Consider the following 23,794-nt stretch of genomic DNA (forward strand, 5'->3'; position numbering starts at 1 on the left):
CCTGCCTGTTCAGTTCCCATGCTTTGGTCTACATGTGTCTTGAGCATTTTGTGTTCAGAGCCTTTGTAGGATTTAAGCTCTGGTGCATTATGTGAGTTTATGACAATTGCAGAGTACTAAAGGAAAAGAAATGCTGTGTCATAAAAGCTGAGCATTCATTCTCAATGCATCCCAACAGTCCTTTCTGTCTCCCAGTTGCATCTTTTCTTTGCTTATGTCTGTGTGTTCTTTTTAAAGCCTGAGAACTATCTGAAAGTAAATCTGTATATTATTTACATGTTACAGTTTTTTCTTACAAGACAAAATCTAGCTCACAAAGATTGCTCTAGCAAAAGTATTTTGTAAATATACATACTCAATGTAATGATAATTTTTAGCTTTTCAGAATAGGGATTTAAGAAAAAGTACTTATCGGGCCATTTCTACAAAACTACATAGCTGGATGACTAGTTGCTATAATCTGGTCCAGGTGAAACTTGATGAATATTAGTAGTGTCATAATTTCAGAAGGCTTGATAAAACCTAGGTAAAGATTTTTTAAAATATTATCCACCCTTTATATGTTTAAAATATCCTTGCAAATCATAGACTGTCCACTGTTTCTTAATGATAAGTCAAATCAGTCTATCTATAGAGTTCGTCAGTTAAATGAGGCTTGGCTTGGCAGTCTAGATGTGTGTTTGCCATTAGCTAAATCAGTGGTTTGTGTGTCAAAACCTCCAATGTCTCAGAAAAAATTTTAATAAAATCTAATATTGAACAATATGGAGAAAAGTAGACTTTCAGTTAAGTACAGCTTGAAATTTGGTAAAACTAGTTGAAGATTTTCGGTTGAAGAGCAGAAAATGCTTTTATTTTTCACAGAAAGTGCAAGTGGTAAAACTTTTAGATAAAATATTCTAATGTGTATTAGAAATATTCAATTTGGGTTTTGTTCAAAGTGATGTGACAGAATGTGCTGTATTATTATCTACTTGAGTCTCATATTTACTAGATCTTGTCTGTGTTGGAAGCAGTTCATCCCTGTTCTGAGGGGAAACATGAAGCAAAACCACTGTATCCATCAGAAATTCCAGCTTGGTGTTTGCAGCAGGAGCTGTTAGATTTTCAGTGTTTTCCAAGTGAAATCGCGTTAGTGTCTTTAGAAACTGGACTTGCTACTTTTATTTGTGTGTGTGTGTTTGCAATGGAAACCAACTGCTGTAAACTTCTGTGCTTATGCAGCTAGATGGCATTTTGACTGGACCTCACCAGGACCAACTTAGCTTAACCAGTCCTTCATCTTTTGCTTCATTAACTTCCAGTGATTTATGAATGATGCTATTGGTAGAGGGAGGGGGAATCTAAAAGCTTAAGAAAATGCTTGTGGACCATTATACAGTATAAATGTGTTAAGAAGCTAAACTACATAGAATCATAGAATCACAGAATGGTTTGGGCAGGAAGGGACCTTAAAGATCATCTAGTTCCAACCCCCCTGCTGCGGGCAGGGAAACCTTTCAAATCTGACAACAATTAGGCCTTATCAAATGCTTCTCCCTATGTACTTGTGTCCTATGCACCTTGTCTTGGATCCTGCCCCTATGTATGTCAAGTTGCCCTTGTCTGTTGACTGGCTAAACTCCTGGAGAGTGGAGTCTCCTCCTAACAGGGCCTGCCCTCAAACTTCGCTAGTAGCCGCATTCCCCATCTGCATATTGTGTCACAGGATCAGTGCCCTTTATACAGCCTAGCGATTTATCTGCAGCATGAGATCTCACGTGCTGGATGGGCTTCCAGTTTTATTGTCTAGAATTTCACAATAACAGTAAGTTAGTCATTTACCCTGCAGGGAACATAATTTTGGAGGTGGTTTCTTGTTTGGCAAATGGTAGAACCTAAAAATATGTCTAAAAATTAGCTACTCTAGATTAAACCTTATGCCAAGCTGAGATTGAATATATGTAATCACAGTCACACTCAGATATGCTATGACACCTGAGGATGCTTAATGATAGTATATATGGAATGTAAATGATGTGTGCTAGTACAATCTTAGTCCTGCTAGTATCTAAAATCTATACTGGGTCTTCAGACTCCTGCAGTGTATTTGATTTTGTTAAAAGAAAGTGCCAATCTCTACCTAGTACCTACAAGAAAAAAACCCAAATGTGTACATGCGAAATATGAAGCCAAGCCTTTCCAAATGAAAAAGTTAAATTGATGAGTTAAATATTTTTCATATCTATTTCAGGTGATACAGTCAATATGAAGAATTTGCATGATTTAATAATATCTCTCTGTGAGTCTTGACGCGCATTTGTTGTGGCAGTTATGGCAACGCTTGCTGGCCATACAGTGATGGATTACTGGTATCACACTTCTGTTGAAGGTGTTCCTTTCAGACTTCAAATACACAGAATACTACACAGAAAACCATTAGTGAATATTACAACTATGGCAACAGAGTCATTCTTCAGTGTGGGCTATAGACTAGAACACGTTCATTTTCAAATATCTTTTCACTTTTTTAACGTGTAAGAGGTGAAGAATTTTTCTTGTTGCTTCAGTTCTCCCCTTGCATCAATAAAAATTGCTGACATTATTTGCGGCTGGTAATTCTTAGTTGTATAAAATCACCTCAACAGATTTCCGTCAAGGTTTTTTTTCATTTAGAGGTAGCTTTTGCATACTCTTTCACTAATCATAAAGGCTGCTTTGGATTTGACTGCACTTGCTAGGTCAACAGTCCTTGAATTCAAGAAGATAGTTTTATGGTCTGCTGAGAAACCAGTTTTACATGGAAATTAAATACAAGAACAAGGGTTGGAAAATGTTAAGGCTATGGTACAAAGTAAAACATATCTGCATGAGCCAAGGACAGAATACTAGCCACTTTTAATTTCCTGACTTTCGTTAGCTTGTATTTCAGTCCCCTTATTTAAATGCTCCTTTTGCCTGCATTTTTATAACTTATTTGGAGGGATGTATTGGCCAGCTTCTCAGCTACTGTATGCTGACACTAGTTAATCACATGTTTCTTTGTCTTTTAGTGCAACTCAAGATTCTTATGTTTGTGTTGTCTTATTTTTCATGATTTGTAGTATAATTGGGAGTGCCTGGTTTGATTGTTTTTGATGCTTTGTACATATTAAGTTTCATTGCTTAGTATGTGGGAATGTAGACAGCATTTGCCAGCTCATTAACCTCTTTAAATTGGCTGCAGAATGGATTACTTCCTGTCACCAACACAGGTCAGTGGATGGATTACACTCCAATGGACTCTTTCTAGAATATTTGAAAAATGTTAAGCTACTACAGCATTGATTGACAGGCATGATTTTTCTAATTTACATGTTTTTTGGGGGGGAAATCCAGATAAGAAAGCAGGTTAATATTGTCATTGTTCTAAACTCAGGAAAGGCAAACGTTGACTAAGAGAACAACACTAGTTGATCCTGTTCCTCTGCAAAATGTAAATGTTTTTATATAGATACAGCACATTTTCAGGACACTGTTAAGACCAGTGTATATATTTGGACCAGGATTAAGTGCATATGACTGTGTGGTCTCACTGATGTACTTGACCACTAGTAAACATCTGTCCTGAACCTGTTCTTAGGAAGTAACAAGGTCAGGAGGGTGGCCTTTGCTTCCAAACGTGTTGAAAGTAGTACCCTAGCCTTCACAAAAGCCATATGTATCTAATAGAAGAAATTCACAAACTTATTTGCTTGACAGTGGAGTCCAACAGGGTTGACACCGTCATTCTTTAAAATTGGGACCAGTGATGTTACACTTACCCAGACATGGAAATTTGGACAGGTGGGTGATTTTGCTGTTCAGCTGAGCGTTTTCAGTCAAGTAGAATGCATCATGAGAAGGAACTTAAAAACTGAAGACTCTGGGGTTGTATTAACTGCAACTAGTTAGTTGAGTTTTCTTTTTGTTCTGCCTGAGTGATCGCCATGTAAAGAGCTAGCTTGGTGTTACCTTCTATTCGCTTAGCAGCAGATAGAGTTGGGTGGTTCCGGACTGTAGCCTCAAAACTTCTAAGGTCAATAAAGACTATTGCCAAAATAAGTCCTAACCAATCAGGAGTGTTGAGAGAGCAGACACTAATACTGCAGTGATTGAGTATTACTTCCCTTAACATGTAGGCAGCACATATATAAAACTTGCTTACAGGTAGCTGAATACTAAGAGGTGCTATGAGTCCTGAAGTTAGCAGACCACGAAGCCCTTCATATTAGGTGCTAACTCTGTCCAGGCTCCCTAAGATTGTCATGAAAAGACATGAGCAGTCGCTGTGACTAACTTGCAGGTTCATTACTTCTAGACATTTTTGATTAATCACATGGTCTCATCACAGAGTGTTATTTAAGATTACAGAATGCATCAAGAAAAGTCAATTCTGCATTGCACACTGCATTAATGAGATAGATGTCATATATGAGATGTTACACATTAACCTAATAACCTTGTCACAAATAATAAGACTTCTGCTATCCAGTATTCTTACTTGAAGGAATGTCTTTGATTTGTTCATGTCACCAAAACCATAGTACAGATTACAAACTTGAACCTAACTTTTAAAGGTGCTTTTCAAGGTACCTAATGAAAAGAAATTTACTTGCTTTTACTGAGAGTTATTTGCAGGGGTAAACACTTTATTTTGTGGAAATATGTATACTGAATATGACACTGAATATAGCTTTTCCACAGATAGCTGCTTGTTTTTAACTGAACTGATTACTAAGCTGCTTTTCTCATAAACGTTTACAGCTTCACACTATGCTGTTAGAAATCTAAGTCCCAGTTCGTCAGAGCACCGACACACCTGTGCTAATGCTGTGGGTAGCTTAAAATGAATTGGTCTGATCGATGGATACTGAATATCTGCAGCTTTGTGCTGCAGTCACGGTGTTCTGTGCTATTGGCGTGTTGTCAGAATCTTAGACAATCTGATTTTGAATGTGATTTTGTGATCAGAAAATGCGATTCCAAAGAATGTGTAATTGGATACCTTTTTTCTTTCTTTTTTTTTTTTTTCCCCCTGGCCTTGACATATCTTCAGCATAATGTTATATACTACATATTATGTTTGTATTTACATCTCAATTCTGTTCTTAATTCTAAACGTCACACCCAGGAACTTCTAGTTTTCATTTATTAATATAACTACTGAATTTAACTGTGATGTCACATGCTGTACATATATTATTATTATTGAAATTATGTTTCTCTGTCAATACTGGGGCAAGTTTAGTTTTTTTCAGGCTTGCTGGGGAAGGTTTTGCTTGTACAAGCTGAAGAACTGAGTGTTCATGACACTCATTAACCCTCAAATTGTATTTTGTGTATCAGTATAATTTGAAAATTCTTAGTCCTTGATTTGTTAGTTTGTTTTTAATATGCTATATCATATTACAGTTCCCCTAATTTTATTTAATTTCCTCTTATTTAATCCAGGGTTGGGAAGAAACTGTGGATGCTGCTATTTCTTACTTGTTAAGAACTTGCTTGTCAAAGAGCTCTAAGGAACAGGCCCTGACTTCCAGCAGCCAGTTGTGCATGCCCAAAGATACTAGCAGACTGAAGAAGAATATCACCCTCTTCTGTGACAGATTGGCCAAAGGTGGTCGCCTTTCCTTAAGTACAGACTCAGCCACTCAGCAAGCTGCTGTCATGCCAGGTAAGGCATGAAAGTGTATGTTCATAATTCAAAATATGTATTTGTATATTAAAATAAAAAATTATGCACATTTGATTGTGTTAGCAGTTTGGTTTTTGCTGATTGTGTAAATCGAACACTGACTGTGTTGCTGACCAGTAGAGAATGAGTTAGGTAATAAGATAATGTTAAATCTAAGTTTTATCTCAATTTGATAACTTATTGCTGCTCTTACAGCGTATGCACATTAACGCAGCCAATGAACCCCAGATGGTCATCTTTATGCTCTAAAAGCCTTATCACTTTTATTTCTTTGTACTTTTCAGTTGAATGTATATATGTGTGCATTTCTAACGTGATGGAAAAGTGAGGACTGAAAAGTCCTACTTTCTCGATAGAGAAATGATTACGTTTGCATTACTGGCTTTATGGCATATGCATAGGACCAATTATGAAGTAGCGATAATACCGAATAAAAAAATCTGCAAGTTTAGAAAGTGCTAGTTGGCTGAGTGATATCTCACAGAAAGCGTGAAATTAAAGATGAAACTAATTTAAGTAGGTGTTGAATAATATTTCTTATTTGGAAGAGGAATGTAGAGATTTCAGTGTGTTGCACAATGATTTAAACGAATGTCATGGAATTACAATTTTTTAAAGAAATTTTATTCATGTCCTTTTCTATACTCCTGCTTTTTAGTAACAGTGGGAACAAAGGCACACCTTTTCTGCAGGGACTGTAGGCTAGCATCTTTGTACTTTTGCAAGACATTTTCTTCCTGCCTTTTTTTCTCTAGTGAGCCAGGCAGTCTCTTAATAAGCATCAGATACTCCTGCTGACTTGGAAACAGTTTTTTCCCAGTTTCGTACTCTGGGTTTGTTTTGGATGCTTATTCAGCTTCATAGTCTCCTAGACCATGTAATATCACTATGGTCTTTGATCTCAATGACCTCTTTCACCTACAGCAGTCTTCACATCTGTAGGGAAAAGTATGTATTGTATGCACGCTTCATGCTTAAAATTGGGAGTTTATTTTGTTTTCATGGGTGCTGGGTTTTTTTTGATCAAGTTTGGAGTTGTGTTAGGGCAGTATCTTTGGTTTCTATATTTTGTTTTCTTACATTGCAAAGAATAATTTTATTCCTGTTTAATATAAACTGACTGACCTGTGCAATGTTTCAGCAACTCAGAAGTCCTTGTTACAGCCCTCCTTTGTATGTGCTACTTTAAATGATTCACTAAAACAGCTGCAGACTGTGCAATGGTAGAAACTATAAGTATAATTTTTCTTTAGAGTTATACTATGCCCGTATCTCGAAGTGGACTGTTAATCATGTGAACTAAAGCAGCGATCCAGAATAAGTGTGAAATTAGTTTTATAAATTTTTTTTTAGTATTCCTTTGCAAGACTAAAATATGTGTTAAGGGTATTTCATTTGTTGAACTTTGAAAAGATTATACGGACATTGTTTTTCCTTCTAAGAATTTTGAAAAGGTGTAAATAGCTGCAGTTCATCTTACTCCTCCTAAGCTAATAAGGAGAGTAGATCTAATAAAGAACTTGACTTCTGCCTATTCAATTGACTAGTGTTATTGAGATCAGGGGACTGTTCAATTTGGTAATGATTAATTCTCTTAGGAAAAGAGTAAAATCTTTTTAAAAATTGTAAACAAATGAAAAGAAATCTTGCTTTTGATGAAGAATCTTGGGAAAGTGGCCTGGTCATGCTCTCCATGTTGCCTATGTAAAGACTAAAATTTTTAAAAATGTTAAGCCCACTGTTAAGCCTCACTGACATGAGACCAAAATAACACCAAGAACGCATGAGTGACATGCGCTAGATTAATTTTTACCGTTGTGGTACAGGTAGACAGTTATATTAACTTTCAAGTAAAAATAATACAAGAAAGAAGTACATTTCAAGCAAAGCATAAGATACTTGACTGTGGGCTGTTGGTCATGTATTGATGATATGTAGGACCAGGATTACTGTTTCACATGAACAGTGAAAAAATAAGTACCTATAAGGAGCTGGTTGAAACCTGGTATTGCAATGTCCCACCCAACACAAACTGTTTTAGCTATATTTGAAGTGCCCTTTGGCCATGATTTACATTAAAAAGAATTAAAATCTGTAATCCGAATACAGATTCCAAAATGAATCATTTTACTTTCAAAATGGCTGACTCTCTAGTGTGTAGTCCTTTTGCATATCAAATCACCTAAGTAAGAATCAAAATTATGACGTAATTAGGTTAACACCTTAGAGTGTCACAAGAAGGTATCATTTAAAGAAATTATAAAACCTAATACAACCTTCTTATTTTCACTGAGAGTTTAGCCTGAAGCCTTGATAACGGGCTCTGTACAGTTATGCATTTACTCATTAACTGTTGAGAGAATATGGGTTTTGGAAGATCTTAAAAATAAGAAATTTCATCTTCATTTACAGGACAGGCTCATTAGAGAGAAACACTTCTGCCAAATAATGCTTAGAATAGCATAGTATTTAAGTAGTTACTCTCTAGTAGGATGTGCTGTATGCTTTAAAACTGTGTGGGTGTTTGTCTTTGGACAGACAGACAAAACTGTGAGCTTTCTTGGGAGAATAAAGATTTTACTGAGGCTTTTTAAACATGTTTGTCTTGTCACCTGTTTGGGTTTTCTGTGGTTATCTACATTGGCAAGTAGCGTGGTCTGTTAGAAGCAAATCTGCAGGGGCAAGTAATTGGGGCTGGCAACATGACTTCTGTCATCTGTGTGTTTCAGAGGGGGTTTGAACTAACTCTGATCCTGTCTGATGTGCTCATCCTCCATTATCAGTCAGAGCGCTTCAGGTGCGTTCCTGGGATTCATCTGCCTGGCTAGATTCACCTAAAAGAAAGTAGTTCGTGTGCCCAAGACCACTCCTTGGTCTAAAACCAGTGTAGTTATTGAAGATAATCAAGAAATTTGCCTCACTCTTGATTCCAACTAAAAATACCTGTTAGTCCACACTAGGAAGAAATTCAGAATGATGTCTTATAAAGGGAAAACAGTATACAAAATAATTATATGCTGTTGAGTAAAAAGCTCTTCGATAATATCTATAAAATAGAGGAACTCCTTCCCCCGGCCCTTAAAGGAGGGAACAGGAATAGATAGAGGAGAATGAGGTACAACTATACATGGAGAGGGAGATGTTGAGAATTGAATTTGTATCTGCAGGTTTGTGGTTAAATATTGGATGTTAATGTAGGGGAAAGTTCTTCAGGATGTTTAAGCACCAAGCCTGTAATTGTTCAGGAGTGTAGCTGTCATGCCTTGAGGATCTTGTTGGATGCCACTTTTTCTGAAGCCCATTCTTTTTCTTAATGGTGGAAACTCCTTTTTCTAAAGCAAGCAACTTTTAAAAAATTATTTAAAAGTGCCTAGAACCCTTCGGGCATTGCAGCAGTTTAACAGTAAGCTGGATTTCTAGAAGATATATTTAATATGTTCAAGATGATGTACCCTGAGTGCTAGAGAAATTGCCTGAAGCCACGTTGAAAAGCTGATGATTATCTTAAAGTGTGCAACTATCTGAAAGATGTCTTCAGAAAATAGTTATCAGTATTTTTACTTAATCCCAGAGTATGTGTTAGAGGTATGCCATGGTTTCTGCTGGGTCTGGTTTCGTTCATTATTCTCTTTAATGGTTTCAGTGACAGAACATGGAGCATGAATGTTAAAATTGTGGTTTTGCAACAAGCTAGCAGTAGTTTCAAGCACATTGAAAGAGCAATAACTCTGATCTTGATAAATTAGAGAAAGGATCTGAAGCCAGTAAGTTAAGTGCAAAGGACTCTAGCAAATAAGAATCAGACAAACTAAAAACTAAGAAATAATTTCTTAAGCACTGTTGCTGTAGCGGAGACTCCTGGGGGTTATAGTGGACCAGCAACTGAAAAAAAGTCAGCAATATGGTCCTGTTAAGGCGAATTCCAACTTTGGGATGTAATCATACATTTGAGAGATACATTGAGAGATATATTTCTTTCTTTCTATTCTTCATGAGAAAGATTTGATTGAAATTACAGGGTAACACAATTTAAGAAAAACTTAGACAAATTTAATAGAGTTCAGAGAAGAGCACAAAAAATAGAAATGATTGAAACAATTTTGCTTTTTGTTTCTTCTGAGGGAAGAAGAAAGAGAAGGTTGACACAGGACACGATAGTTTTCCAGTATGTAAAATGTTCTTATAAGGATGATTAAAAGTTAATCAGAATCATTGGCTAAATATGGTTATAACTGTAAGCCACATCAGGCTATATCATGTACGGTGTTGCCTTTGGCAATGCATAAACGGTTGGATGAGAGGAACAGTGAGGGGCTTAGGGAGTGATGCCAACCCAAAGTGTGGGTTAGTGCCACGGAAGTGCTGGGGAAAGGTGCTGTAGACCACCTAGGTTGTCATGTATTACACTTAATGGGTGTGAAAATTTGTAGCATAAAACCTGATTACCTGCAGTGAATTAATTCTGTAGCCTTTAAAGCTCTCTTATAATATTTCTGTGTTTTGCAGGATTGCTTTGAAAACCTTAAGCAGTGTCAGCTGTGGCTATTTGGAGACTTGTTTAGGTGTCAGTCTGATCAGAGCTCTGTTTGCAGTATTGCTTAACCTGTGTTTCAGGTATCTCACTCTTTGGCTAGAATGTGATCCTGCTTTTCCTGTAGTAGTTCCTGGTGTGCAAATGGCACCTGTCTTGGTTCAATGCTTTGTACAAGCGAGGATCTTTGTTTTTATATTAGGGCTTTTATTTTTCTTTAAACCATGTTTTTTCTCCTACTTTTTTTTTTTTTTTTTTTTTTAACTGGACTTCAATTTTTTTTTCTCTGTTTGTTTGGTTAGGAGATCTTTGTGTTGTGTTTTAGCATGATTTACTTACATAGTTGAATGTAACTGGAGCAGTAGAGAAACTATTATTTAACATGAAAATCAGTTACTGAGTACTGCATCACTGAAATCTGTGGAATGCCAAAGAGTCTTGTCTCCTCAGGTCAACTGACTCTTCAGAACTGAGATTATAGGGAAAAGGAGGAATATTTTGCGTTCAGGAAATAGAATTTGCAAATAGTTTTGTGTCAATGTAATATTTAAGATTTATATTATACAAAGATAGAGCTAGAAGTCAAGCCAACTGCCCATCTAGTTTTCACTGCTGTGTTGCGATGAAGTTAATGTATCTAAAGTATCAGTGACAAAGTTTAAACTCTTAAATGCCTTGGACAAGGTTGAACAATGTCGCTTGATAGCTTATATGCTAGCTTAATATCCTTATAGGAAGGTTTTCCTAATATTAGATATATGTTGTCTTTCTTGCAAATCAAACTGGCTTTCTTGTGAATATCAAAGATGGAGGTGGCAATTAATGTTCTTTACCGTGTTTAAAGCTTTAGAAGATTTTTAGTATATCTCTTCAGTAACTTTTTCTTTTATACTAATTGTGACTAAATTTAATCAGTCTTTTTTTTCATTATAATTTTAAATTCTTACTATTTGTTTTTTGAAATGGAACACTTTTCCTTTGTCTATAGCAGGGAGTGTACCTTGCTATGCTCTGCTCCATCTCAACCTGTAGACCCTTTCCTACACATTTGTTGCCTAACCAGATGTTTCCCATTCTGTATTTATACATATGATGTTACTTTCCTAAGCATGGTAGTATATACTTGACTTGACACTTTGTCTTCATAGCTTTTTTAATTTATCAAGTTGATTATAATTCTGCTTTGTGTAATCATGATTCTATCATTCAGATTATGAATGGGTAAATACTAACTTTAAAGACAATCTTAACACATTAAATGTAGATATGCACCCAGAATGTATTCAAAGTCATGCTTTGGAAGACAAAAGTTTTTCTAGGTTGTTTTTTTTCTTGTGTAAGCTTATAAAAGCCTCTTTTCAAAATCCTGTAGTGATATCTGTGAATCAATATCGCCCATTTTAAAGCTGTGTTCTTAGCTGGAAAATTGGGATGCAACAGAATGTGTCATATTCCTTAAGGAACTCTCTGTTTACGTGCAACTAAACTTGAGGAGAATGTCAGGACTAATTGGAAAAACATGTGGATTTGAGTTCCTGGTAGAGCAATATTCACTTTTTTTTTTATATATATGTATATAAAAGACATAAACATTGCTGCAAAGTTCTTAGTATACAGAGAGTGTACTGTAAAGAAAGACTAGTAATAGTTTGTTTGATCTGAAAAAAAATAGAATTTTTGTTGTTGCAAATTCCTCTCTTACACTGTTAATTACCAATTCTTCATTGGTCATTACGGGAAAGGAACAAGCAGTATAACTCAGGTATTCTCAAACTTCATAGTGTGGACTTGAACACAGAATGTCTTGTGAAATGCAGTGCTGCCATTTGTACTCATGCAGATTCCAGTGTCTCCTCTGTCATGGTAATGTTATCTCAGTGCAACTACAGTAATTTTTTGCCTGGAGAAGTTAGAATCAGGTAGTTTAAAGTTATTCAAATGTAACTTAGCAGCCTGAAGAGGGCACAGAAGTCAGCACCGAGAACTTTTCGAACCCTTAAAATGATGCTTTTAGATACTTTTTCTTATTTTAGTTTACATCTATTGCATATTCATAAAGCTTTTTAATAATGCTTATTAAATCTATGTAAGGAAAAGGGAAAGTAAAGTTTTATTCACAAAGCTTGCTGGAAGGTTTTTGTACCCCTGAAGATTGGGTGGTACTGATTGATGGAACTGGTAGCACACTGAGGACAGTGGAAACTGTCATTGATCAAATTAGATTTGGCGTTTTACCTATCTTTTTCATAGTGTTCCTCACCTGTTTCCACTATTTCATGAGACAGTACCATTTACAAAAGTGTCTAAAGGACATTGGTAATTATCTGTGATCGCAGAAATCTAAACCTTACTAAAAGTGCCTATTTCTCATTGAAAACTAGTTTGCTGAGGACTTTTTTTCTTAAATGTACCCAGAGGCTTTTAAAGCACATTTATAAAACACTGCATGCCAATTCATTCCTATGGATTTGTTGGCTCAGGTCCTTCAATATGAAATTAACATTAACTCACTTTAACTGTTGCAATGAAAACTCTAACTCATCTTTTCTGGCTTCCTTGAAATCATATAGGTTGATCAATAAAAGTACCTTGAAAGACTGATTCCCCCAGGAAGCGGGTTGTTTCCTAAGAATGGAAAAGTATTTTTTTTAATCTATGAGATGATATAAAAAACCCTGAGCTCTTCATTTAAACAGAAAGATAAGATTTTTCTTACATTTGTTGTCTAAATTTATTTGTTTAATATATATAAGAAGTATAGCTATGTACCACTAAAGTATCACATTCATAACCTTCATGTTCTTAAGTGCTTAAACCTTACAGACATATTTATCTGATTCAAAAGCTAATGTATTTTTGCTTTTAACAAGTTTTGGGCTTTTTTTTCCTCTCTTGCCTGTAGAAGCTGCGCATACCCCGATAGGGGTTTTTTTCTGTGAGAAGTTGTGCACTACTTCCATTGAAACCAAAATAGATCTATCATCACTGTATCAGGTTTTTTTCAGACTTCCCATACTTTTCTTACTGCCTTAAGGCAAACAAGCATTTGGTAATATGTGCACTATTTATCTTCTCTTTGTAGTTCTACCTTCTAGTCAGGCTGCCACTGTGACTCTGCTTTGTTTTTTTCTATTATTCCTTAAGTATTTTTTGCATTTCTCCTCTCTACATTATGCTTCACTGGTTTCCTTCTCCATACTGTGCCCTTTGGTGTCCACGCAACTACATGCACAGTTCCTTCACTGTGATAGTTGGAGCAAGTAACTCTCTCACAGGAGCAATAAAAGGGTAGGAAGACCCTTTTCCTGGTCAGCTGTCAATCTGGGTGGCCCAAAGCAGTAACTGCAGAGAAAATCCTGTGGTACTAGTGTGGATCCATCAGGCAATGAGATTTTAGCGAGGTTTGACAAAGGTGTAACAGAGACTAAATCTATAAACAGGGTGATCATTGTGTACTTCTGTATCCAATTTCTGCAGCTCTGCACGGCTGAGTTGTTGAGCCAGTTTAAACATATCTTTCTTCTCTCCATCTAATTGCAGATAATAATCGCATAAGAATGATAATAAGAACAAAGGAGTTGCCATAACTCTTACAGCCCCTGGCATCGTCATGCACTTCTGTTACATTGTGTCATGCCAGCTAATAATGAGACATGATATGGTATATTATGGAACATGATACAGTGGTGCAATTTTAATGTGACTTCTAGTTCTACACGTTTAAAATATTTTTGCAGAAATTTATTGACTGTTCACGATGAACAGTTCTATCTTAATATAAAGGCCTAGAAATAAGCAAATAGTAATATATCAAACATTTTAAACTAATTATTTGGGTTCTATTTTTGAGACTAAAATATGTCCCTTGCCCCATAAAGCTGATTAAGTGAAAAGGAAGGGGAGTAGCAAATCATTAGGGAGAATTTTGGGAGTGCTTACAGCAACAAGATTTTGTGCTTGCTCAAGAAAAGCTTAAGAACAGCTTGGTGGAGCCAGAAACATTGATTGTTTGGCTCTCCGATGTGAATCTTTACTTTTTGTAACTTCTTTCCATTGTAACTTTCTTTACTCTTTCAAACTTTTATTTCCATTGTTTTAGTTACTTTATTTTTTTAGTAGATTATTTCCATGGAAAGGAAAATTGAACTATATATAAGTTAAGTGACTTTCCCAAGGCCGTACCATGAGCCAATAACACCTGTGTATAAATAGAATTCAAATACGCGTTGCAGTCTTGCATCATAGCTCCTACATACTATTGTTTTTAGGTGTTTTACTGTTAAAACACAGGTTGCAGATTAATAGATTGTGATGAGCCAGCTTGTCTAGTGGCCTGCTCTTATACCATTCTGCATGGTTCAGGTGAACACATTTAAAAATGGATATCTGAATATCAGACATGGGAAGAGAGTGAGGAAGGATGTCTGAGGTGGTCTTTGTTTTTGATGAATTCAGTCAAATTTCATCACCCTGCTGGACTCAAATGATAGTTCTCCAAGTGGTTAGTTTTCAGAGATTTATATAAACTGTGGTAAAACATTGGAATTATATATTTTTTTTAATTGAAAAGAAGGCATCAACAGAAAATACATATTTTTTTTTCAGGACATTCCAAGGTTCCAGTATTGTGAAAAAGGGGCAAAATAAGATGGAAGGGTAACAAGACACATTTGTGCTCAGGGTTGTGAAAAGGTTTTTAGTGTGTTGGGAAAATATCCCCTCCTCAATTGATATTACAGCTGGCAAAAACCACAGAGTGAAGGAGTACAAAGGTTAAGAAGACTAAAGCAATAACATTTTTTAAAAAATGAATAATTTAAAGAGGAAAATGTCATGCATAATGAATATAGAAGAAATCCGGCTTGAGATTTGGGATTCATTCATTTGTTGAACTATGAAATTTAGTTGGCAGCATTGCAATTCCAACTTGCTTCATCTAAGTACAGTTAGGATCAACACATTAGTGCCTTGGTGTGTACAGTCCTATTACAGAATCTTTGCATTGAAATCCATTAAATTTTAATATGCCCTACTTAAGTGTAAGTGGTCACAAATGATTCATAATGTTGAGGTAAGCTTTTGGTGAAAATAATTGTCAGTTGAAAGAATTGCCCATAATTATTGTGCTTGTCACTGGGCTTTATTTGTCTGAGTCCTTGAGAGACCACAAGCAGAAATAAACTTCTAAAATCTGCACTAATAAGCTAATTGTTCAAAATTAATGGAAAAAGTGTTGCTAAATGAGAAAGTGTACAGCCTCTGACCTTCCATTTCAGAAGACTCAGTAGTAGCAAGTTAAAAAGGTAAAAGTAAAACCTAGATAGTTATTTTAAGAGGCTGTAACAAATAACATAATCTATTTCTAAATAAACACAAACCATAATAATGTAGCATAATCCTCGTATTGAAGGTGTGCTACTAACGGGGAGTCAGTCTTGTACGTCCAGTCACACTTTGGATTTCCACATAGCAGGTTTCCCTTAGTTCATTTAAGTTTTGGTTTCCTGTGGTGTTTCAACAACAACCTATACGATGGAGTGCCTTGGTATTCATACATGAGCATTTGAAGAGCATAATTAGCTCTGCAGTTTAGATGACATTACTCTTCCTTTCCAGTCCCTATCTAGACAAGAACACCACAAAAATCACAGTGATTGTCTACTTTTCCTAAGTACAACCATGGCAAAACATATCCATTCACAAAAAGGTATTGGGGGAGAAAGATTACAGAGGGATGAAGGTGGGTGGGGGTGGTGGAAAATAATTTCCAGGTCACCCCTCCTCTCTTAAAATGCTGAAAACAGGTTCTTTTGGAGCTTTTTTTTTTTTTTTTAAATATGTGTACACAATGTTTCTTTTTAAGTTGATTGTAAGCATTTTTTTTTAATGTGATATATAGCTCAAGCCAGATTATGTCAAGGTTAATGCCTTATTCAATTTCTTCTGACTGGAAGTAGCATCCTTTAGTCAGCAGAGATGCAACTGTTTACACATCAGGACATGTTGTGGCCGTTATTTCAGGTGCCACAACCCATTTGGTTTCCATTTTCTACTTTTCTTTCTCTTCTGGCACATTTAGGCTGAGTAAACCTGACTCTTATGGTGCCATAAATTAGATGCATCTTGGCTGAAATTGCTCGTGTTACATTATTCTAAACTGTTGTGAGCAAGTGTGCCCAGAATGAGATAGTTATTTGCATGATTCTTTTCGTTATTGCTGAATTTGGCTTACAGATTTAGAAGGGAAACTCTTACTCCATATTTTGTTTGGTACTCAGATAAAAAAAAGAAATTAAAAAAAAAATCACTTGAGCTATGACAGTATTAATTTTTTTCTGAATATTCAGGTCTTTTTAAAGTCAAGTAAAGGTGTTTGTGTATGTGGGATTGATTTCATCATTTTTATTATGTAGGCAGTGTAAGTAACATGTATGAGTCTGTGGAACTCCATGGTGAATTAACAGTGCAAAACTATATGAACATACTAACACCACTTATAATGTATTTGCTCTTCCACATTACCATAAAGGAGTCTAATAAATCTAAACTTAGTGAAAATTTCGTATTTTGTACATGCAGAACTGATTTTTCAATTACTTCGGAGTTTTTTAGGGCCTAATCCAAATCCTGATGAAATCTGTGGGAGTTTTTCCATAGACTTCAGTAAGCTTTGGCTCAGGCCCCCAGTTTTCAATTTTTCAAACAGATTTGCCAAAAATCTGCAGAGAGCCAGGCTCTTGGAAAGTTTTTATTCGCAAAGTACAGCTGGTTTTGAGCTGTACACAGAAAAGTTCCTAATTCTTTTTGGTTTTTTTTTTTTTTTGAAACAAAGAAACCCCCCAGTTTTAAAGGTTTTATAACTTTAGTAGTTAAGAGTGGCTTTAACATTTGAAGCAGAAATTGTCTTGGGTCTAAGTCTAAGCATGACAAATTCTATACTAGAATATTATTTTTAAAATGCATAACTACATGATAACAAAGCTTAAAATGACAATCGTATAATAAGTTTAGCTAAAATTTTCTTGGGTTGTGAATTCCAGAGAGCCAGGGATATCTGTCCTAATAAATTATTTTTTAATTTTTTTTCTACAACAGAAAACTACACTGCAATTAAAGAATAATTCCCCGAGCTTAACTACACCAATTTGAGAGAGAGCTTTTGGACTTCAGGGAACATATTATGCAGCCAGATCCATCTGGCGACGCAAGGCGGTTTTCGCTGCCTCTGGGTGGTTGGATCAGCAGACTTGGAAGTTGATGTGATCGGACAGGCTGGTTTTTACAGAGCACGGGGCACAGTCTGTGTCTCAGCAAGCATAGCTCATACCCTTACATATCAACCTGAGATTAAAATAGTGACGTTTTAAGGTAGCATCTTGGGTTATGGATGGCTGGCAATGAAGTGTAGAATCTCTCTCAATTTCCTTTTTTTGTTGTTGGGGTTTTTTTTGAGTGATCACCTCTAGCATAGAGGTGCAGATAGATAGGATGCAGATGTGGTTGCAGTAAAGCTTCTCAGTAGCTACCTTGTGAATTGCCTCCCCATGATCTTGATGGGTTTTTCTTAGGGAGAAAAAGTGTGACATCTTCCTGAATCCAAATGCCTGACATTGTTGCAAAGTTACGCATCATCAGTATTGAACTTGCAGATATTTTTTCCTTAATTTTTAAAGAACAAAAGCATTTTAGAAGACCAGTCATGTTTATGACTGTTCCACTTTTTGTGAGCAGTCAGCTGTTACTCTACTCATGAAACTAGTATGGATAGTTCAGCTAGTGTTCATATGGCAAGTGAAAGACCATAAATTCATGTTTCCCTTGCCCCTATGTTTATTCAGATTCACCCATCTCTAATGCTTTGATCTGGTATTTGAGCTGGAAAACGTAATGAAATCAAACGTGAGGTGCTTCATGACACTGACAGATTTGAAAATTCTTTAAAATAGTTCTTTTTTTCCTCGTTGTGTCATTGGGTGTACCACAGTGGTGATAAGGGGGCAAGCAAAAGTGAAAAGCTACATCAACTAGAATCCCAAAGGTTTTGTTTTGATTCAGTTACACTTTGAGGCAAAGATTAGGTCACCCTCTGCTAGTTAGAATGTTGCTAAAGCGTTATTAAAAAATAATGTGTAGTTAACTAAATAATGCTAAAGTACTTTCTTGTAGGATTATAAAAGCCTTCAGTAAACTGGTAAAAACCACAGGCTTGATGAATTTCATGTGATTAACATGGTAGGCTGCATATCTTTTGGGTGTTTGTTGTGTATAAGTACAAATACCACAGCAGGGTTCATTGGCAATAGCTCCCTGTCATTTGATGAAAGATGCACTTTATTAATTCTGACCTTAACCAAAGCTTGACTGTTATTCCACTTGAAGAAAACTAGTTAACTGTAAATTAGAGATATCACTGAAAGGGGTATTACTTCAAAGTTGGGATATGATTAGGGGGATGCTCCACTGTATTAATCGAGTTTCAATTTTAATGACCTACTGTCTTCTATGTAACAATAAGCAGCTGTGCCACACTGTGTCTTTCAAAGAACATTTACTCAGCCTGTAAATTTACTATTAGAGATCAAAGAGAGGGTCTGATGTATATGGATGATGAAGGATGCCTCAATTCAAATGGATGGCTGAACAGAAATAGTGCAACTAGAGGGTAATAAATATTATGAACCACCTTTTTTAGTGTAAGTTATGTGGTGCTGAACTATATTAAATTTTATAGCTGCACTGAGAAATCACGATTATCTTAAGACTGTATCAGAGTACTGATAAGCATGTGTTTTTTCTAGCACTTTTTTCAAACAGACTTTTCAGTCAAAACTGAGGGGTTTTTAAGTACGGATAATTGCTGGTGACATTCTGGAAAGCAGCTTAGAAATAAATGGGTGCTTGAATTACATACAGGAATTTGTGGAGGACATTTCAGAGTAAAGTCTGGCTAAATGATCAGACTGATTCTTTCCAATCTTAAAATCTATTTAAATAGATATGAATTAGTAATTCTTGATTTTTATCTTCTCTAAAATGGAGAGGATTTCTTGTAACCAGAGTAGTCATTAGGAGTATTAGGTTGCCATTCGGGGATACTTAAATGAAGTTGTAAACTGATGTTCTCATTTGAATCAGATCGTTGATAAAGCAGGCAATACTGTGACAGGAGTTATCCAGGAGAATAAAGTTAGTGGAATAAATTGTGTTAGATATCCTGGGTCTGATTACATTCTACCATAAACTGTTGAGAAGGAGGACATTCTATGGAGTAATGTAAAGCAGAATCCAGCCAGATATGATGAGGAAGTTAAAGAGCTTAAGATCTAGCAAGGGCCATATCCCATATTACAGATAGGATTTTCCTGTACACCTGTGGTTCTATCCTAAAAGCCCTTCTGAAAGCAAGACAGGTTCTTATGATGCCTGTGGCAGTAAACAACTGCCGTGTTTCCCTACAAAGGCACTGTACTGGCAGAATTAATACTTTTCTATTCTTTTCTTCCACACAAGCAATACTTTTCTAGTCTGAGGAGAACAAATTAACTAGTTCTCCTTGATTATTTCATTTAGTAATCAAGGGAAAAAATGCTTGTTGTACCATCTTTATTTTTGGTCATCTTTGCAGCACAATAAAACCAGAGTTTTGTTCTAGTTTAATGTAAAATGGATTCTCATGTGGATAACTTGATTCTCTCTATTGAACTGCATATACATGAGATCATTTTGGTTAGTGTAGTTACAATGTATATTGTAAACCCTGGGAAGATATACAAGACATGTTCAGTTATACTATTCATGGTTAGTCTACTCTGACTTTGGGTGTGTGCTATGTACTAGATGCTCCTTGGAGTGTGCACTTTGTGGTTCATTGAAAAAATAGGAAGCTTTCTGCAACACGACATTGTCAAACCAAGGAAGTACTTACTTTCTTGGTTCAAACAATTCCTTTTTAATGCAGGTATGCCACTTCAGCAGGTATGAACATCAGTGGTTGGTAACGGGTGTTAATGGAGTCATAATTACTCATTTGCAGACCAGCGGCAAGGTTATGCTAAGGAGACCTTTGGTAGTCTGGCTCTTTGCTTAGATGTTGTGGATGCTTTTTGATTATGTTGTAATATTTTTGGCAAGTCAACAGTTTACCTTGGTGGAATGAAAAAGGAATAGTTATAGAAGTATATACAATTCAGACTCACCATGGTAGGTTGCATTAAGAAATTCTTGGCAGGCACAGCAGTCTGGTCCTTATGAACAGTGAAATAATTGTTTTGATCAGCAAGATAAGGGTGAAATCCTGGCGCTGGGAGTTTTGCCATTAACTTAATTTAGTCAGGATTTCTCCTGTTTACTTGACAGTACTGTATGTTACTGTTTTACTTGTATTCATGTAGTGGTTGGTAGCCTTCTAACTTAGCAGAGTGCATGAGAGAAAACTCTGAAGCAGACTTCTTTTAAAAGTACCTTCAGAGTTTGAATTCACTTCAGGTGAGTCCTACTTCAGTGTTAGGACAAAAAGAAAGGTACAGAAGATGTTTTTTAACTCGTTGCAGATTTGGTGTCAGTAGAAAGGAAACTAAAAATACCCAATTCTGTTCTGGGAGGAAAAAAGAAGAATTAGGGGACTGTAAAAACCTCATTTTTTCCTGTAACTTTGTTGCAATGATGGCAGTGCTGTTCAGAGATAAAAGTATAAAGAAAGTATGAACATTATACTGAATCATTTCTATTTATTCCTACTGAGCACCAAGTAGGAAACACTCAGCATGTAGTATTAATAGCTGTACCAAACCCTTGGTGAAGGCTGACTTTAGCAACTGCCACAAAATGTGAACTTGAAATACTGTATTTCCCCTAGTATTTTTCAAATCAAGAGAAGCTAAGGATCTCTTAGGGAAGACAAGAAATACAAAGAATTTGAATGTACCTTGTTAATTACAATTATAATTGTACATTAAATTTGGTGCAAGTCAAATACAAAGAATCTAATCATACGTTATCACTTGCACCATAGGCTGTAACAGAGAGGACCTGTTATGTAATTGGTGCTTAACAAATTCAGCCATTTAGCTGGTGCACAAAAAATACCACAAGTGTTAGAGAGTTCACAGGATAAAATGAACAGTCTGTTCTAAGTAGCATTTCATGTTAGAGAAAGTGCAGATGCTGCTGCAAGATGTATTATATTTCCATAATCAGTGATAGATAATAAGAATTGTTTAACAATCCATATCCTTATGTGTGCACTTAAGCTATGGGCAGATCGATAAAAAAGCATTAAGCCTGGTGCCAGCTGAAGATATTATACCTGCAGGCTATTTGACTACATAACGGAAACTAAATCTGGATTTCAGTAACTCTATTTAGGCAAATCATTATCAAGACAATGTCCTTTCGAATTTCTTTTTTAGTTCTGGGTCATTTGGAAAGGGAAAGACTATACTCAGTCAATGGAGTTTCTTGTTTAGTATTTCTAACAAATAATTTTTCTATATATGAAGGAAGTATAGCTAGTGTTTTAATGTAAATGTTGTAGTGCTTCATAATAATAATCATTTAATCACTTTATATTTAAAGGTATTCCTGAGTCCCTCTGTGAAGCAGTGGTCAGTTATACATAGAAGAAAAATTCATGAGCATATGTTGAAATGACTGGTCAATTAAAATAAGCTTTCTCAAGTCTTTAAAATCCTGTAATGTATTGTCATGTACTCATAGAGTGTTGAGGGATGTGTTGCATTCTAGATACTGGTCTGATTTCATAAATTTTACATGAGGAGAAAAGTACATTGCCCTGTAGGGAACCGTGTGTGGAATATGAAATCATGAACAAAAATCAAAGTTTCAGAACAAGTCAGTTAAAAACCATTTAAACGTGATCAGAGTGTACAATGAATCCTCAGTGCGAACTCTTTCACTCTCAAGACAGGCTACTATTGCTCTGCTTTACGTGGTATTGTAGACATGACCAAATTAAAGCAAAGGGACGGAGAACACTTTTTTTATCAATGAAACGTATCCTTGGCCTTTGTTCATTCTGTGTGTGAAGTCATTAAGCTGCTGCTTTTTTTTTTTTTTTTTTTTTTAGGGGAGTGGCAAGACATCTTACAGTGTGTTTCAGTCATTTTGAGTAGGCAAAAAAATCAGAATGCCACAGACATGCAGTGAGCATGGCTATACAACAAATTCTTTATAAGACCACAGACTTTTCATGCAAAGAAATTAAATAGCATGATGTTTACATAGTGGAATTTTTTGTGGGGTATGTGATTTGGGAGTTCTTTTGGTGGGTTTTGGGGTTGGTTTTTTTTTGGTGGATGTGTTTTAAATAGACATTGTCTCCCATCAAGTTATTTCTTTTAATGAAGGAATTCACATCTTACTGAGGTCAGGATGAATTCTGGTCCTGTCAGAGTAAAAGCTGATATCAAATGAGACCAAAAAAAAAAAAAAAAAAAATCAGTCAAAAGATGTAATTTTTCATATGTAATATTTCTGCTATCCAACGCTATAAAGAAGATAATATTTGATAGCATTTGTAATCAATTTGACTCTAAAATATTTAGAATAACTTTAAATATTGTGCATATTGTGGGGACTAAGAAATTGCTAATGCTGTTATTAAACTTTTGTTAAAGCACACTGTCAAAAGAAGTGAATATAAAAGATCATAGGTTTGATGGCAGCAACCTACAGATCTTTATTTCGCCACTCAGATACAATTATTTGGACTTAAGTTGGTTTCTTTCAAGTGATGTACAAGTAGAAAAGAAAAGTATACATGAGATGTTAGTGCTGTGGCTAGAGGGTTTAAAGAAAGAAGAGGTGGAATTTAAAAAGAACCGGTAAAGGAGGAGTGACATTGCTGAAGTATAGGAGGAGAAGCAGCCATGGTGCTATTTTAATCAGTAGCTTCATAAGAAAAGTCCACCAAATAATTTAAAGCATATCCATGTTTGCAAAACCCTAGCTTCATTTGAGAATCGTTTTAGACACTAAAAGCCAATTTCAAATAATGTTTAACTTGACCTTCTAAACCAATCAGTGTTTATAGCCTGGAAGTAGGGATTCTAGCATGTTCTTCTTGTCTACTGTAACATGGTGTGTTGGGTTTGCATGGCAAGGTTTTGATAGCAGGGGGTGGGGTGGGGGGGGCGCTGCAGGGGTGGCTTCCCCTGTGTCTGATAGAGCCAATGCCAGCTGGCTCCAAGACGGACCCGCCGCTGGCTGAGGCCGAGCCCATCAGCAACGGTGGTAGCGCCTCTGGGATAACATAGGAAGGGGAAAAAGCTGCTGCACAACAGCAGCCAGAAGAGAGGAGTGAGAAGGTGTGAGAGGAACAACTCTGCAGACACCAAAGTCAGTGCAGAAGGAGGGGCAGGAGGTGCTCCAGGTGCTGGAGCAGAGATTCCCCTACAGCCCCTGGAGAAGACCATGGTGAGGCAGGCTGTCCCCCTGCAGCTCATGAAGGATAATGGGGAGTAGAGATTCCACCTGCAGCCCATGGAGGACCCCACACCAGAGCAGGTGGAGACAGTTGAAGGAGGCTGTGGCCCCATGGGAAGCCCACA

General features: G+C 36.2%; 1 protein-coding gene across 4 annotated transcripts in view; it reads left to right on the top strand.

Annotated features, from left to right (window-relative positions):
- Nucleotides 1-23,794, top strand: part of BBS9 (Bardet-Biedl syndrome 9) — a 309,029-nt gene that overhangs the window by 151,947 nt on the left and 133,288 nt on the right. For all 4 annotated transcript variants that reach the window (XM_075745399.1, XM_075745396.1, XM_075745398.1 and 1 more), the window contains one exon: nt 5,452-5,674. In XM_075745399.1, the coding sequence (XP_075601514.1) occupies nt 5,452-5,674 (223 nt within the window). The remainder of the gene's footprint in view (nt 1-5,451; nt 5,675-23,794) is intronic.

Source organism: Balearica regulorum, chromosome 2, assembly GCF_011004875.1.
Source record: "Balearica regulorum gibbericeps isolate bBalReg1 chromosome 2, bBalReg1.pri, whole genome shotgun sequence".
In the NCBI taxonomy this organism is placed as follows: Eukaryota; Metazoa; Chordata; class Aves; order Gruiformes; family Gruidae; genus Balearica; species Balearica regulorum.